Genomic DNA, 15,670 nt, shown 5'->3' on the forward strand with positions numbered 1-15,670 from the left:
AGTGAAAACAGGCAATTAATATTTTTTCACGTTAGCTGGTTGAAGGAAACCCTAGACTCTCCTCTGTGCTTTACCTTCACCATCTTACATGTTAAAACTTACAACTCACCAACCGTAATCAGGATACAGGAGAATGTGACCTTTGTTGTCACAGTCTTCCTTCATTGCCTCCCCTTTGCCAGAGTCTTTCACTGTGGCATGAAAAGGCTCTTGCACCAGGACACCACACTGCTAAAAACAGTAGAGTTGATATGGGAGGCACTACTGAGGATGCAGAGATCCATGCAGAGTACTGGCCTATCTCTACTATACTCACCTAAGCTGGGGCTCACTTTCTACATTGCTGTTTATACCCATGCTAGCTGGGTGAGCACTGTCTGCAGTCTACATGCTGTGTGCGTGAGTAGACCTACCCATAGTGGACAAGTGTTCTGTGTATTATGTACTGAACTTTTTCATAATATCCAGATGGTTTTCAGATTTGCTCTGTATCTTATGGTATGGATGTGAAAATTGAACTGTAGGACCCTGCCATGCAACATGATACTGTAAGATATAAGATCATATTTCTGCTGTGCCAATCCTAGTTCCAATGGCTATTAAGAAAAAAGAATTAAAACTTCAAATTTTTATGAACTTACGTGATACAGTGGAACAGTGTTGCTTTCAGCTAGTGAGAAATTCAAGACATCTTGCTGCCCAGGTTCCAGCCTAACGCTAACAGTAGATGTCAACATAGATGGGCTAATTGGATAGTTCGGGCTACTTGTGTTTTTGCCCTTTTTCCTTGACCTGCGGCCTGTGTCTCTCTTGTTGTCTTTCTGTGTCATAGGCTCTTCTTGGATCACCAAGATCTTGTCATCACTCAGGTATCGCAGGAGTGAATTCTCCGAATCAGTTGTTGAAGGAAGAAGAAAAGAAATATGAATAAGACAAAAAAACAAACACACAAAATATAACCAGGCTACACTTTTATACTTACCCACTCAAGCACACGTCTGTGCAAAAATAAAGCCGCACCTTAAACAGGGTAATAATGGGTGTTGCAATATGACATTTCAAATGGAGACTACAACCTGCAGTCTTTTATTCACGTGGGTGTTGTCTAGAGAGTGTTTTACTAAGACATGGTAAATGGAACACAGCTATTATCTCAATCTTTCATAGCCCTTTGATCCAAAATGCTTGCTGCTCTTGAGAAAAGCAGTCCTTACTAATTCAGAGTTCACTAGCATACAGGGGGCCACATAAAGCTATTGTTCTATAATGGCATGGTAACTACAAGTGAACATTACCTTGTTTCTTTCCCCCTGGAAACAGGTGGAGACAACAGTAATTGATTCTGCGGTTTCATTTACAGCACAAAGCCTCAAAAAATCTTGACTTTTTTTTGAGTTAACAAATACGCTGGACTTTGTGCATTAAAGCTGTGAATCACTGAGACGCCTACTCCGATAGTTTTTCTCAAACTGTAAGCCCTTATCAGCTCTCGGCTGAACAATTCTGGAGCCCCGTCTTTTTCAATTTTTTTGGCTATGCAGTTTAGTTAACTCTTTCAGTACATTTTAGACTACAGCATAATATATGCCCACAGATACTCTAACGAAAGCAAATGTGCCATCACCTAGCAATGAGGTTCTCTGATGGTTCTCTTTTAGGTTTCTATAGCTGACAGATCCAAAATCCTGCCTAGCGGATTCTAGAATGTTGGTCATGAAGACATTTGACTACAAGATTTTGAGAAGGGTATTTGGTAGAGCTGGTCAGAAGTTTTCTGATGGAATGTTTTTCTGCTGGAAAATGTTTCGATCAACCCCAAATGAATTTTTTTAATTTTGTTTTTCAGGAAATTTTAAATATTTTTGTTTTCATTGTGTTTCATAATGCAGATTCACCTTTGAAATGCCCGCCCAGCTCTACTGTTTTGGAAAAGTATGGCTTCCTGTACTTGGATCAACAGTAATTAATAAAAGTTAACAAGTAAATCAGAACAGTAACTGAGCTTAAGATAACTGTGCATGGAGGAAATAATCATTCTATAGGCTTCCACAGACTTCCATCATAGTTCCCCTCCCATTGTTTGTCCCTGTCTGCCTGCACAGTGTCGAAAGGCAACTAACACCGCCAGGCTGCTGCTGGCCACCAACATAACGCAGCCGCCTCCTGTTTCCCAGCTACAGCATGGGCAGGAAGGGGTTAACACTTAGGGCCCAGAGAACCTGACTGCAGAGGTTTCAGCAGCCACAGACCCTGGCCAGAGAGATGGCTCAGCAGGGGAAGGTGCCTAGAGGATGGAGCAGCCCTGCGCTCCCTGGGGACAGGACCTAGGGCGGTGGGGGTGGAGACGGGCAAAGAGGGTGCTGATCCCCTGCCCAGGGGGCTGCTGTGGAGCCCACAGGGTCGGGGTGGGACCAGGCTGGAAATTGCTTCCCCCCCACTCCAAAGCTTAGCGCAGGGCTTTGGCGCATGCAGGGCTCAGCTCCTCCTGGCCAGCAAACCGGGCCTGAGGGTCTTGGGCTTTCCCAGGGTGCCACCCCAGCCAGAGGCAGTGGAGGAAGGAAGGAGCCGGCCAGCCAGCTGAGCTGAGCGCTCCAACCCGGGGCTGGTTCTCTGCTCAGCGCTGGGAGCAGGACGCGCCCTGCTGGGGGGATATGGAGGAACAGCGGGGCTGAGGAGGGGGTGAAGGGGCAAAGCAGGGAGAGGACAGCAAGAGGGGAAGCACAAAAGGGGCCGATGGGTGGGCAGCAGAGATGACACCTAACCAACCACTGCCTGGCACTCATCAGATGCCCCAGCTTGCAGTGTGCAGCCAGAGCCATCTGGAAAGGGGACAGGGTCCTGCTGGTTGAGAGCTAGGGTTGCCAGGTGTCCGGTTTTCAACCGGAACGCATGGTCGAAAAGGGACCCTGGTGGCTACAAAGTCAGCACCACTGACTAGACTGCTAAAAGTCCAGTCGGCAGCGCAGTGGGGCAAAAGCAGGCTCCCATCCCTATGTGGCTCCCAGAAGCAGCAACATGTCCCTCTGGCCGAGGGGCAGCCACGGGGACTCCGTGTGCTGTCCCCGCCCTGAGTGCTGGCTCCTCAGCTCCCATTGGCCAGGAACCATGGCCAAGGGGAGCTGCGGGAGTTGCGCCTGTGGGTCCAGGAAGTGTGCAGAGCCCCCTGGCCCCTCCACCTAGGAGCTGAACATGCCGCCACTTCTGAGAGCTGCCTGAGGTAAGCACTAACTGGCCGGAGCCAGCATCCTACACCCTCTCCCGCACCCCAACCCCTTGCCCCAGCCCTGAGCCCCCTCCCACATCCAAACTCCCTCCCAGAGCCTACACCCAACATCCTCTTCCCACACCCCAACCTCCTGTCCCAGGCCTGAGCCCACTCCTGCACCCAAACTCCCTCCCATAGCCCTCACCCCCTCCCACATCCCAACCTCCTGTCCCTGCCCTGAGCCCCCTCCTGCGTTCCAAACTCTTCATTTCTGGCCCTACCCTGGAGCCTGCACCCCCTCCCACATCCCAACCCTCTGCCCCAGCCTGGTGAAAGTGAGTGAGGGTGGGGGAGAGCAAGCAATGGAGGGGGGATGGAGTGAGCAGGGGTGGGGCCTCAGAAAGGGGCAGGGCAGGGAGCAGGGCAAAGGTGTTCAGTTTTGTGTGATTAGAAAGTTGGCAATCCTACTGAGAGCCTGCATGCAGCAGGGGCTGCGCTGAGAGACTGGCAGGTGGAGGGGCCGAGCCCTGCATGCTGCAGCTTCACTCCACCACCAGCCTTGCACACTCACCCACATCATCAGTCACTGGACCGCCTCACTCACTACAGGTGGGTGAGCAGCTGGCGAGCAGGGATCCTCATGGCGGGGAAGCAGAAAATATAGGACAATTTACCCACTTTTAAGAAATGTTGGGACACCTGCAGGAGGGCTTAAAAATTTGACTGTCCTGTTAAAAATGGGATATCTGGTCACCCTACCACTAACAGCTAAGAGAGATGAGGAACAGTCGGCAAGTTTCATCCACCACCAATCAAAGCTGAAACGTGACAAATACATTCTTTTAGCTATTGGTACTATTTCTACCACCAACCTTCTTCCCGAAGGCCCAACCCTGAATCCTTTTTTCTCCAAAATACTCACTGAAATCAGTGGCAGCTTGAACACTCAGGGACTGCCAGACTGAGCCTTGATGTTGCAGTTTCATGACTAGGTCATCAAAGTGGACTCTAAGTACATCAGTTTGTATGTATAATGTGGGTATGGAATCATACTGAATGAATATATTTTAAAGTTTTATATATCATTCGCAATTATCTGAGCCATATAGTCACTCGGGCATTTGGAAAGGTATTTCATTTTTTATTACAATTAAAGAGACTAGAACGCCTTAACTGACAGAATTCTATTTTAATTTTCAGGAAAGCAGAAGTAACAGGACAGTTAGTAGACCCTTCCATACTCTCCATGGCACTCATGAGAACTACAGCAGGTGTCTGTGATGCATATTTTCATCTTTTTTAAAGAACAGAGAGAAAAATCTTGGATCACAGCAGTGGAGAAGGTACTCACCTCGACTGCCTCTCTTGTACATGTTTGGTTCTTTTGACTCTCCAATCCAGCTGAACTCTGTAGGCATAGAAACAGGCCTCAAGTCACCTGGAAACAATCAAAGAGGAACCATTTTAATTTTTGCAACTCATTAATAAAAGGTTGTTGTATGATAGAATAATTAATACCTGTAAACTGGTTAAAAAAATCACCCTCCAGTTTTATTAGCATCCATTTATTAAGGTTACAGCTCCCTGAAGCTTTTAAATATCATGGGTCAGATTCTGCTTTTTGTTATGATGATTTAAATGTAAACTCCACTGATTTCAGTGCAGTTATTCCTTATTGTAATTGAGATTAGAGTTTTGCTGTATAGCTATCTCCTGCAAGAGAGTTCCCAGCTCAGCAAGCAGATGATTTTGAATGAAGGAAAAAAAGCTTTCTGAAGTGGCTAACATGCTTTGATAAAATTAGAAAGGTCACTGATTCACCCACAATAATTCAGAGCTCTCAGTCTAAAAACAGTAACATCAATCTTGTAACACATATCTGACTCTGAAAGGTACATGCTGGCTGATGCGTGCATCTTTTACCTACATAGAAAGTGGACTAACTGCAAACGCCTTGAGGAAAACAAAGGACACCTTGTTAAAAACAGAGATTCAGAAATGGTGGTTTCCACTAGTCTGACCTTTACTGTAATATCTGCACTACAACCATGCTGAATGAACCAGTAGTAGTTATGGTAGCAAGGCCATTAAATTAGGAATACTGACTACGGGGGGATAATCTTTTTTGACCTTGATTATCATCATTGAACACACAGAACCACCCTCTAGATCAGGGGTGGCCAATCTGTGGCTCCAGAGCCACATGCGGCTCTTCTGAAGTTAATATGCGGCTCCTTGTACAGGCACCGACTCCGGGACTGGAGCTACAGGCGCCAACTTTCCAATGTGCCCCAGGGGGTGCTCACTGCTCAACCCCTGGCTCTGCCACAGGCCCTGCCCGCAATCCACCCCTTCCCGTCCCCTCCCCTGAGCCTGCTGTGCCCTTGCTCCTCCCCCTTCCCCCAGAGCCTCCTGCATGCCACGAAACTGCCGATCAGGAGGTGCAGGAAGGGAGAGGGAGGTGCTGATCAGTGGGGCTGCTGGTGGGTGGGAGGCTCTAGGAGCTGGTGGGGGAGATGATGGGGAGCTGCTGATGTATTACTGTGGCTCTTTGGTAATGTACATTGGTAAATTCTGGCTCCTTCTCAGGCTCAGACTGACCACCCCTGCTCTAGATCATGAGTCAACTCCTCATGTGTTAGGATTTAGATATTCAGGCCTGTCTGTAAAGGCCTATACTCTAAGAATTTAGGTGTATTCTTATCTCTTAGCTAGTTCTAGAAGTATAAAAGAAAGAATCAAAATCACTGTCTGCCGCTTTAAAGGCCCTTTCTCACTGACAGTCTGAGGCCCTGTTCTTAGGCTAAGATCTTTGGCTAAGCAGCAGAGGTAGCCATAAGCTGGGAAGCGACTGGTCACATCCTCACATTCCGAACTAGTCACACTGAAAGAAGGTGCTATTGGGCTGTTAGGAATACAATCCTGTCCTGATAGTGCCTGTCACCTCCAGAGAAAGGGAAGTGCCTAGAAGATGTAAAAGGAAACTTAGTTTGAGAGCATCGTGTCTGGCAAGAACTCACTTATCGATAGACACAGCTGGGAAACCCTTATGTCTTTATAGATGTAGTTGTGAAATCCTCACTTCTGTATTGCTTTGTCATTATAGTTCCCACTTTGCTATTGTTTATTTGCATGGTCTCTGTCTGGTTCTGTGATTGTTTCTGTCTGCTGTACAATTAATTTTGCTGGGTGTAAACTAATTAAGGTAATGGGATATAAGTGGTTAAATAATCATGTTACAATATGTTAGGATTGGTTAGTTAAATTTCAGTAAAATGATAGGTTAAGGTATAGCTAAGCAGAACTCAAGTTTTACTATATAGTCTGCAGTCAATCAGGAAGTAAGGGGGGAAATGGGAACAGGGAATGGGAGTGGCGAATTGGAATCAGGTTTTGCTAAGGGGGGATGGGAACAGGGAATGGGCATGGGGAAATTGGAATCATGTTTTGCTAAGGGGGGGGAATGGGAACAGGGACACAGGTAAGGCTCTGTGGTGTCAGAGCTGGGAAGGTGGACACTAAGGAAGGAAACTGGAATTGTGCTTGCTGGAAGTTCACCCCAATAAATGTTGAATTGTTTGCACCTTTGGACTTCGGGTATTGTTGCTCTCTGTTCATGCGAGAAGGACCAGGGAAGTAAGTGGGTGAAGGAATAAGCCCCCTAGCATCATGGAATGAAAAAAAACATTCCAAAAGCCAAGCTGAGTCTAGTTCTGTGGTCTGCTTGTTTCAGAATCAAGTTATTTTCTGAAACATTAAACATTGCCCAACTATCTTGTTCCTAAAATAATCACATATCTGAAAACACTGTACATAAAAGTTTCTTTTCTTGTTTCCAGTAGCTCATTTCCTCAATTCTACTGTTCATTACTGAAAAAAAGCACTTATGGTGCATAGCTACTGTACTGATGGATGAATGGACTTTGTTATTTATGGATATGTGAAACATCTTCACTGAATGGTCTATATTAACTAAGCTGTCACTAATTTATAATATTACAACATAATAATTAATAATTTATTTTTATAGGAAGATTTCTTTCATAATAATCCTGTCCTATAAATAATAAGATATTATTTACCTTTCTCCATTGTTCTAATGGCACTTTCCCTTAACCATCTTTTTAAAAATATAATTATAATAAAAGGCATTTTGAGTATTTCTTATTTGGATTTTCTCTGACTTGGATTTTTCCTGTTATATTTTCTTAAATACCTTTGGTTTCAGTTTTATGTGTAATGCCTTTCAACATTTGTAAAGACTGGATTGGGCACTGCACCTTAGAAGAACTGAACAAGATTAAGCAGATTGTCCATCAAAATTAATTAAAAGGATACAGGTAGGCCAAACTTGACAGCAAGTTTTAGATTTTGTAATAATAAACTTTTACAAAACTTGAGATCAATAAAAATCCTTCTGTGAAGTTAAAAGAAATCATTCAAACTGCAAACATTTTTAAAAAAACAAATAATCATTCTCTTCCAGGGTTTGCAACTCAAACATGGCAGCACTATGCTAAGTGTATAAGATCCTGAAAGTAAAATGGACTAGAAACTGATTCATAATAACTATGAATGCAGTGTCAAATTTGTGTGATAATGCTTTATAGTTATTATTTCTTACCTAGTACCATATGTGAGAGGTAATCCTCCAGTGCAAGGGCGGTGAGTTATATGGGCCCATGGTGCCCGGGCTCCAGAAAATTCAGGGCCCGTGGGGTTTGGTTTCACCAATGTTCAGGGCCAGGTCTTTCCCCCAGCCCCGCCTTCCACCCCTGCGTGCTTCCCCCAACCGTCCCTGCCTGCCCTGGGCAGCAGGCGGCTGCCCCTGCAGCTCTGCACTGTGCTCCCTCGCCAACTGCTGCTGCTGCCAGCTACAACTTAGGGAGCAGCACTGGGGGCAGGCTGAGATGGCTGCTGTACTTGCGGAGGGAGGAGGTGCATGGCAGCCCTCACCCACCTCAGCAGGCAACTCTGAGTCAACTCTGGGGGGCGACTTATCCTGGCTGGACCTCCTGAGCAGCAGCCTGGGGGGGCTTGGGTGAGTGTCATGCTGGGGGGGCTAGGGAGGCCCCCCCCCTCGGCTCGCTGCTGCCGGCGGGGAGAGGGCTGAGGGAAGTCCTCCTGTCTGAACCCCTGCCCCAGGCCTGGGGCAGCCTGCCTGCTGCACCCTAAACTCTTCATCCCCGGCCCAGTCCCACACCTCACATCCGAACCCTCTGCCCCAGTCCAGAGCCTGCACCCAGCACCCAACCCCCCTCCCACACCCAAACTCTCTCCCAGAGCTTGCACCTCAAACCCCCTCCTGCACCCAAACTCCCTCCCAGAGCCCTCCCCCCACATACAACCCCAGTGCCCCAGCCCAGAGCCTGTACCTAGCACCCAAACTCCATCCCAGAGCCCACACCCAAACTTCCTCCCAGAGCCTGAACCCCGAACTCCCTCCTTTACCCAAACTCCTTTCCAGAGCCTTAGGAAGGTGTGTGTGTGTGTGTGTGGTGGTGGATGGAGTTGGACCCGTTCTGGGCACCACCAAAAATTATACAAACCTGCCACCCCTGCTCCAGTGGTAGATCTAACTTTCATAAACAGACTCACAGGTACCTCTCTTTTTTGAGGGTTAAACAAAAGTTTTATTTGTCCTTCTGTGAGATGGAAAAGGATATGCACAAAACACTGCAGGTTTAGCCTCAGCACATGGAGCTTAGCATTCAGGTTCAGGCCACCAGAAGCTTCCAGTGTATAAATTACCCACACTCAAACTCAGGAACTGTTTTTTCTGGCCCATCTCCTGTTCTGACTGGTCCCAGATTCTGCCTTCTTAACAACTTAGTCCAATAAAAGATATCTCTCCCACCTTGTCTCGCTAATATCCTGAGATCAACATGGCTACCACAACCCTGCAAGAGTAAATCAGGGAAATTATTCCCTGAGTTTTCTACCTAATTGTTGTTAAGGCAACCCAACTGATTCCCAGGTGTCAGTATTCTCTGCTGCTCTGTTCAACTGAGAGGAAGAAAGCATGAAAGGAACTAGAATAGAAAAATGCTGCAGCGTAAACAAATATAATAGGGGTTGGGGGAAGACAAAACAAGACAATCTTTTCATACTCTATTTGTATCACATTCAGTCCCTTAATCATTCCACAACACAAGAGTCTTATAAACTACAGAAACCTCCTGTAATGGATCCAACCCCACAAAGCACCAGATAACTCTCTCACAATGTGCACGTACTTTACAATACTGATAAAGACAGATTGTAATTTCTTAGGTGCAGGCAAGCTAAATTAAAATGAGGATCCCTATATAGTCTCCCAATAACAGAATTTCTTTCCTTTTTGTTTCTCTTCTTTCCTCTCCACACTTATGTTATTTTATCATTTCTCATTGTATTATCTTTGCCACACGAGACTGTAAATATCATAGGGCAGGACCTTATTCTCTTTAATGTCTGCATAGCACCCATAGCAAAATATATTCAAATAATAGTGAGTGTTGATTTGGCAGAACATAAAACCGCAGATCTGCTAATTTCTACTTGTGTATAAACTTTGTGCAAGATGGTCTCTCAGTTTTCACTAAATATAAGTTCTTTAGACTTGGAGAGAATGCCAAAGAGGAAAGGACTCTGACCTTCCAATTTATTGCTGAGCAAGCCCATGCTGAGATTTGGAGAGCATTAGTGCGAACCAGCACAGAGCAATCAGCATAAAAGACAGGAACTTGTGATGGGAGACAAACACAGCTCCAACAAAACAAATTGCTGATTTTGCATACTAATTCTCATAATACAAAGCTCCAAACAAAAGCAAAAACTGTCAAGGTGTACAAAAAAAGTCATGCTGAAATGTTCTCTGAATACCAGGAGTCAATACTGGATTGATAGCAATCCTAGCTATGACTTTAAAAAGGCTTCACTTATGTATGTCATGTGTATCAGCCAACATTAGTATTAGCCATTCACAAAGGTGTTACGGCACTGCTCTGCAGTTAAAAATAAAATCAGACATTTCCTGATTTAGACAGGACACCAGGCTGCTGTATGAAGGAGCTGATTGTTCCTTAGACAGCTTTTAAAATGGAACCAAACATTTTGGAACCAAACATTTCCAAACCAAAATGGAACCAAACTTAGTTTAATTTTTTCTCGTCTTCCTTCCAAATATGTGCCTACTCCCTTTTTAGGGGCTTTAGGAGTCTCATACATTTTGGATTTTAACACTTTGGCCAGGAGGAGGTGGTTGGATATAGATCTGTTCTGGTAAACAAGTCATAACTAGGGTTCAGAGTCAAGAGTACAGAAATATTATGAAATTTGGAGTCAAAATGGAAGAAATTTCACCATATTAGCTGTTATCAAATTTGTATCAGGACTCTTGTCTGAAATTATAAGGGGTTCAAATCTAATTATTTTGGCTTACCCCTTATTTATAAAAGAACTGTAAAACTATATTGTTACTTCAAGGATATACAAGGTGGGTTTAAACAAAATGAAATTTAAATTTAAACTAGAGATGGAAAGTGATCGTTTTTGTCTGATTACAGTTGTTTTGTACAACTCAATATATAGAAAGATTTTTAAAATATTGTAACTTTTATACTAGAATTCTCATGTCAGGTAAAATGCTTTGAGCAAAAATCTGTACTTAAAGATGATTAAAATTGTGAGACATACTTTTCCCCATAAAAAGGACATTTACCTATTGAAAAAATCCTCCAGTAATGAGCTAGAATAGGATATAAACGGACAGTGTAAAAGGTCATGCTCTGCTATAGCTGATTCTCAAATCATGACAAATACAAGAAAAAACAATTACATGCTCATGCTTCTGAGTCATATACTTATAGATTTTTGTTTATGGGGCAAAAAGCATAGCAATTTACTATAAAACCTCCACATTTTTACCTAGGTTAAATCTCCTATTTGGTATGGGTGGCATACCAGTTTACAACATAAAAATGGCCCTGTGCAGAAGATCTGCAAAAGAGGCCTGGATTGTCCTCTCCTATGGGGAAAACCTCTCTTGAAAATGCAAGGTTGAATTCTGAGTTTCTTTCCAGTTTATACTTTGAGGGGCAGTTGTTTCTAACCTTTTGTTGGATGAAACAGCTGTGGCTAGGAAGCCATGAAAATCCTTAAACTTCATAGCGAAGCCAAACTTCTATCCGGAAGATTCTGGCGTGGAGCAGTACTGCCATAGTCTCTCTGATTCGAATACATTTGGTTTACTCTGAATTCCAAGAGACTTATAAAAAGGACATAAATGGCCATTCAGGACCATGGGCCAGATCTGCTCTGGCCCTTTTGTGTCAGTTGGCAGCACAAAGGGGCCCGAAAACTAGCTAGCACAAAGTAAATAAATCAGTCTGTCTGAAGGAGTTTGAATGAATGCAAAAATACATATTGCTGGAATAGGGTTTGGAAAAAGGTGTATGTTACACCAGTTAAGGCTGCCTAGATTCCATTCTGAATTCGGTTCAGATTGTCTAGGGATATTAGGAACAATACAATATTCAAGTATAATATATATCCTAATAGAGAAATTAAAAGTGAAAGGAAAATTGCATCTAGAAAAGCCATCTAGCATGTGGAGAAAAGCAGCATTTTGACAGTCAGGCTGCTTTACACAACCTTCCAGAGTCATAAGCTGAGTCAGCAACTAAGCATTCAGCAACTGCAGAATAATTACATTAAAGGAGTTAGACTAAGATCAATGCACAAGAAAACAGCTCTCAAACTTGGCCCCTACAGCTGTTAAGCATGCTTTTTATGCATATTGTATGGGGCTGCAGCCCTGTAACTCAAGACAGATGACAATTAAGGAGCACTAGGCACAACCAGAGGCAAGTTTAAATGTAAATGTAATACGGATTGTCTGTCCCCTTCAAGGGCAGTAGAAACTAGGTGTCAGTCAACCCATGTTCCATGGCATGACCCTTTAAGGTTCCAGGAGTTTTGGGGTACTTGGGAGCCTAGTGAATGGCAGAGGCAAATACTGGGAAAGAGGGAATTAGTATATGGGGAAAATTCATGCTATGGCTTCTTTAAAGTCCCAGGAACTCTTGTAGAACAGGGTGGGAGCAAAGCTGGCACAAATCCTGGGAAGGAGGGTTGCATATAGGCTGAATCCTCCCTCATAAAAGGAGAGACGCTAGCAGGAGAAGAACTGCTTCCTGCTAAGCTTTCCCAATGCAAGGATGGAAGGACTGAACTGAAAAAATAGCCAGCTGAGAGATGCTGGTTTAAGACTGCAGCTGGCCTGAATTAGCACAGCCCCAGAAGGAAGGTTAAGGGAATCCTGATCCCAGAGGAAGAAACTTGTGTGGCTTATAGCACACAGGCTCCAGAAGGAGGGTTGTGGAACTCTTGAATAAAACTCTATCTGAATTATTACACAGGTCCAGAAGGAAGCTGTGGGACTCTAGAATTTAGGCCTGTCTGAATTAGCACACAGGCTCTAATCAGAAGGGGCAACAAACTTTGTACATGGAGTCATATACCAGATATGGACTGGTTACAGAGCTTCCAACCCAGAGGGAAACACATCTGGTTTCTTAAGATCCTTTAATGAACTGCCAGGTATAGCTGTTGTATGCTCAAACAAAGTATGCAGTGTTGCTTGAAGCCGTGTTGGTCCCAGAATATTAGAGACCCAAGGTGGATGAGGTAATATCTTTTATTGGACCAACTTCTGTTGATGAGACAGAAAAGCTTTTGAGCTACACAGAGCTCTTCCTCAGGTCCAGGAAAGGTATTCAGGGAGTCACAGCTAAACTATCTGTTCAACCTTGTATTTAGCTGTGACACACTTTGTGCAGCTCAAAAGCTTGTCTTGATCACCAACAGAAGTTGGTCCAATAAAAGTTCAGTATGGACCAGTCAGTTTAGTGTCTCTCAATTGTACTGAGTTGCTAATTACACCATCTGAATACCTAACAATTTGGTCATTTGTCTGTCCATTAGTTACAACAACAGGCTGTGGCTGGTTTGGAATCCTTGAGTCATCTTCTTGTTCTTCATCCGCCATCTGTAGAGTTTGTTCTGCTGATTGTTCTTTCTGAGGAACAAACTATAGATGTGACAGTTTCTGTTGAACTCTCCCCTGTCGGTCTCAATTACATATGATCTGGGTGATCAATTATTTTACTTTCCAACACCTGGCATTCTCCATCCTTTTTCTCCATCCAGTTGGATGTCACTATATTCTAGACCTGTCAGTTTTCTGAGTGATGTCTGTTGTACAAGTGTTTATAAGCTCTTTTTGCCTTTTTATCTGATTTGGCTACTCTGTTCACATCTGGCTACTTTAGAGATAGACTATTTTCCAAAGACGAAGCAGTAGTTCTGAGTTGTCTTCCCATCTGGAGTTGGGCTAGGCTATATCTAGTAACTGTTATCAGTGATGATCTGTAACTCAAAATAGCAAAGAATGGATCTTCTTGCTGTAGGACTTCCTTGGCTGTCTGTACAGCTCTCTCAACCTCTTCTGTGGGCTGCTAATAATACAACCAAAATCATATTTAGTTTGGAATGACAAATTCCACTCCAGTGAATTGTGGTCTGTTGTCCTTCACTAGTTGTTCTGTAATGGTAGAAATGGCAAAAGTGCACTTCAGTTTCTCAATAACACTGTGAGACATATGTCTTTCAGATACGTTATTTCTATACTTGGAAAAATAGTTCACTCCAACCTGGTAATAATGTCCTTTGAATTCACATAAATCTGCAACTAGTCTTTTCCAAGGTCTGTCTGGTAGAGGTTTTGTTATTAAAGGATCTTTGCATTGTGTTGGTCTGATATATCTTCATGTGAACATGGCAGAACTTTTATTCTTTACGTCCTTGCTGATGCCCAGCCACCATACTGACTGGTTAGCCTGTTAATGACATTTAGTTAGTTTCACTTTCTTAGTCTCCTTTAGATACTTGGGCCAGTTGGCCCTAAAGTAATTTAGAACTTCTTGAAGTTGTGTATCTGTCATGGTTGCTTGTTGTAACTGATGCAGTCTCTTTTCTGACACTGGTCGGTATGTGTCCACAGAATCTATGTATACCTTTCCATCATCTTCGAGTGGATTTTGGGAAATTCCTTTAGCCAAAGGAAGTGCTAAACTGACAACATTTATCACAACCTTTGGGATATTTTGCTTCTGAAGATTACCTTTGGGATTTACCAGTGCACCTGAAATTTTCCAAAGAAAGATGGTAGAACCGTTAATAAACTCAAATGGAGTTTCAGAGTAACAGCCGTGTTAGTCTGTATTTGTAAAAAGAAAAGGAGTACTTGTGGCACCTTAGAGACTAACCAATTTATTTGAGCATAAGCTCATAACCAAATAAATTGGTTAGTCTCTAAGGTGCCACAAGTACTTCAAATGGAGTTGTAGTTTTCATGGACAATATTTTGATAAATGGATCATCAACCAAAGAATATAACAAAACCTCTAACATTTAATCAGTCAGTCTGGACTGGAGCTACATAAGGATAAGTATGTTTTCTGTCTATACCAAATTGAGTTTTTGGGACAGACAATAAAAATACATGGAATCAGTCCTACATCTGAGAAAGTAAAAGCAATTCAGGAGTTGAAAACACCAATAAATATACTAGAACCGAGACATGTACTGGGCGGGTAAATTACCTTGGTCAATACCCACAAGATCTTTCTATAGTGACAAAACCACGGAATGAACTATTAAAGTCCAACACAGTGCGGCTATGGGGTCACATCAAGAAATTGACTTCAAGAAGGAGATAATCTCAACAGCTCCAATTCTCAAGTACTGTGATGTGAACAAACCCACAATGGTCAGGGTGGATGTAAACATCTATAGTCTAGGTGGCATATTGCTGCAACAAGGATCTGAGTGGAAGCCAATTATATTTTTCTCTTGCATGCTCACAGAAACAGAAAAACTACATGCACAGATTGAAAATGAGTTGCCTGGCAAGCATATGGACATGTCAGAACTTTTACAAATATCTGTGAAGACTGGATTCTTTTACACTGATAACAGACCATAAACCACTTATAGCCCTCACCAACAGAAAAGACCTAGATCAAGCACTGCTGAGATGCCAATCTCTATTGATAAGGTTAATGGATTTAACTTACATTCCTGGGAAAAATCTATTCGTAGCAGACACTCTTTTACAGACCCCAGCATCACAGCTTATAGATTCTATGCATCTGTTGTATGCTCAGATACAATAACTCCAAGAAAAACACTACAACCTCTTTCCTCACAAACTCACCCCAGGGACCTTTTACATGTTTCCCAAGTTAGACAAACAATGGAACCACGGCAGACCCATCACATCAGGCCACTCTTACTGAAGAAATATCAGGAGGCATAGAAACTGTCCTCAAACCACTTACTACACAAAAGGGCAGTTTCCACCAAGACACTACCAACTTCTCCCAGAAACTTTGCAACATTAACACCCCCCCCCAATCGCCC

General features: G+C 43.5%; 1 protein-coding gene across 1 annotated transcript in view; it reads right to left on the reverse strand.

Annotated features, from left to right (window-relative positions):
* LOC311526311 (connector enhancer of kinase suppressor of ras 2-like) overlaps positions 1-15,670 on the reverse strand; it is a gene marked incomplete at its 5' end in the record, with an annotated part of 376,450 nt that overhangs the window by 130,840 nt on the left and 229,940 nt on the right. Inside the window, 2 exons of the mRNA XM_084639211.1 lie at positions 642-895; positions 4,557-4,643. Coding sequence (XP_084495337.1) covers positions 642-895; positions 4,557-4,643 — 341 coding nt within the window. The remainder of the gene's footprint in view (positions 1-641; positions 896-4,556; positions 4,644-15,670) is intronic.

This window comes from Lepidochelys olivacea, assembly GCF_965140295.1.
Source record: "Lepidochelys olivacea isolate rLepOli2 genome assembly, chromosome: 9".
NCBI lineage: Eukaryota > Metazoa > Chordata > Testudines > Cheloniidae > Lepidochelys > Lepidochelys olivacea.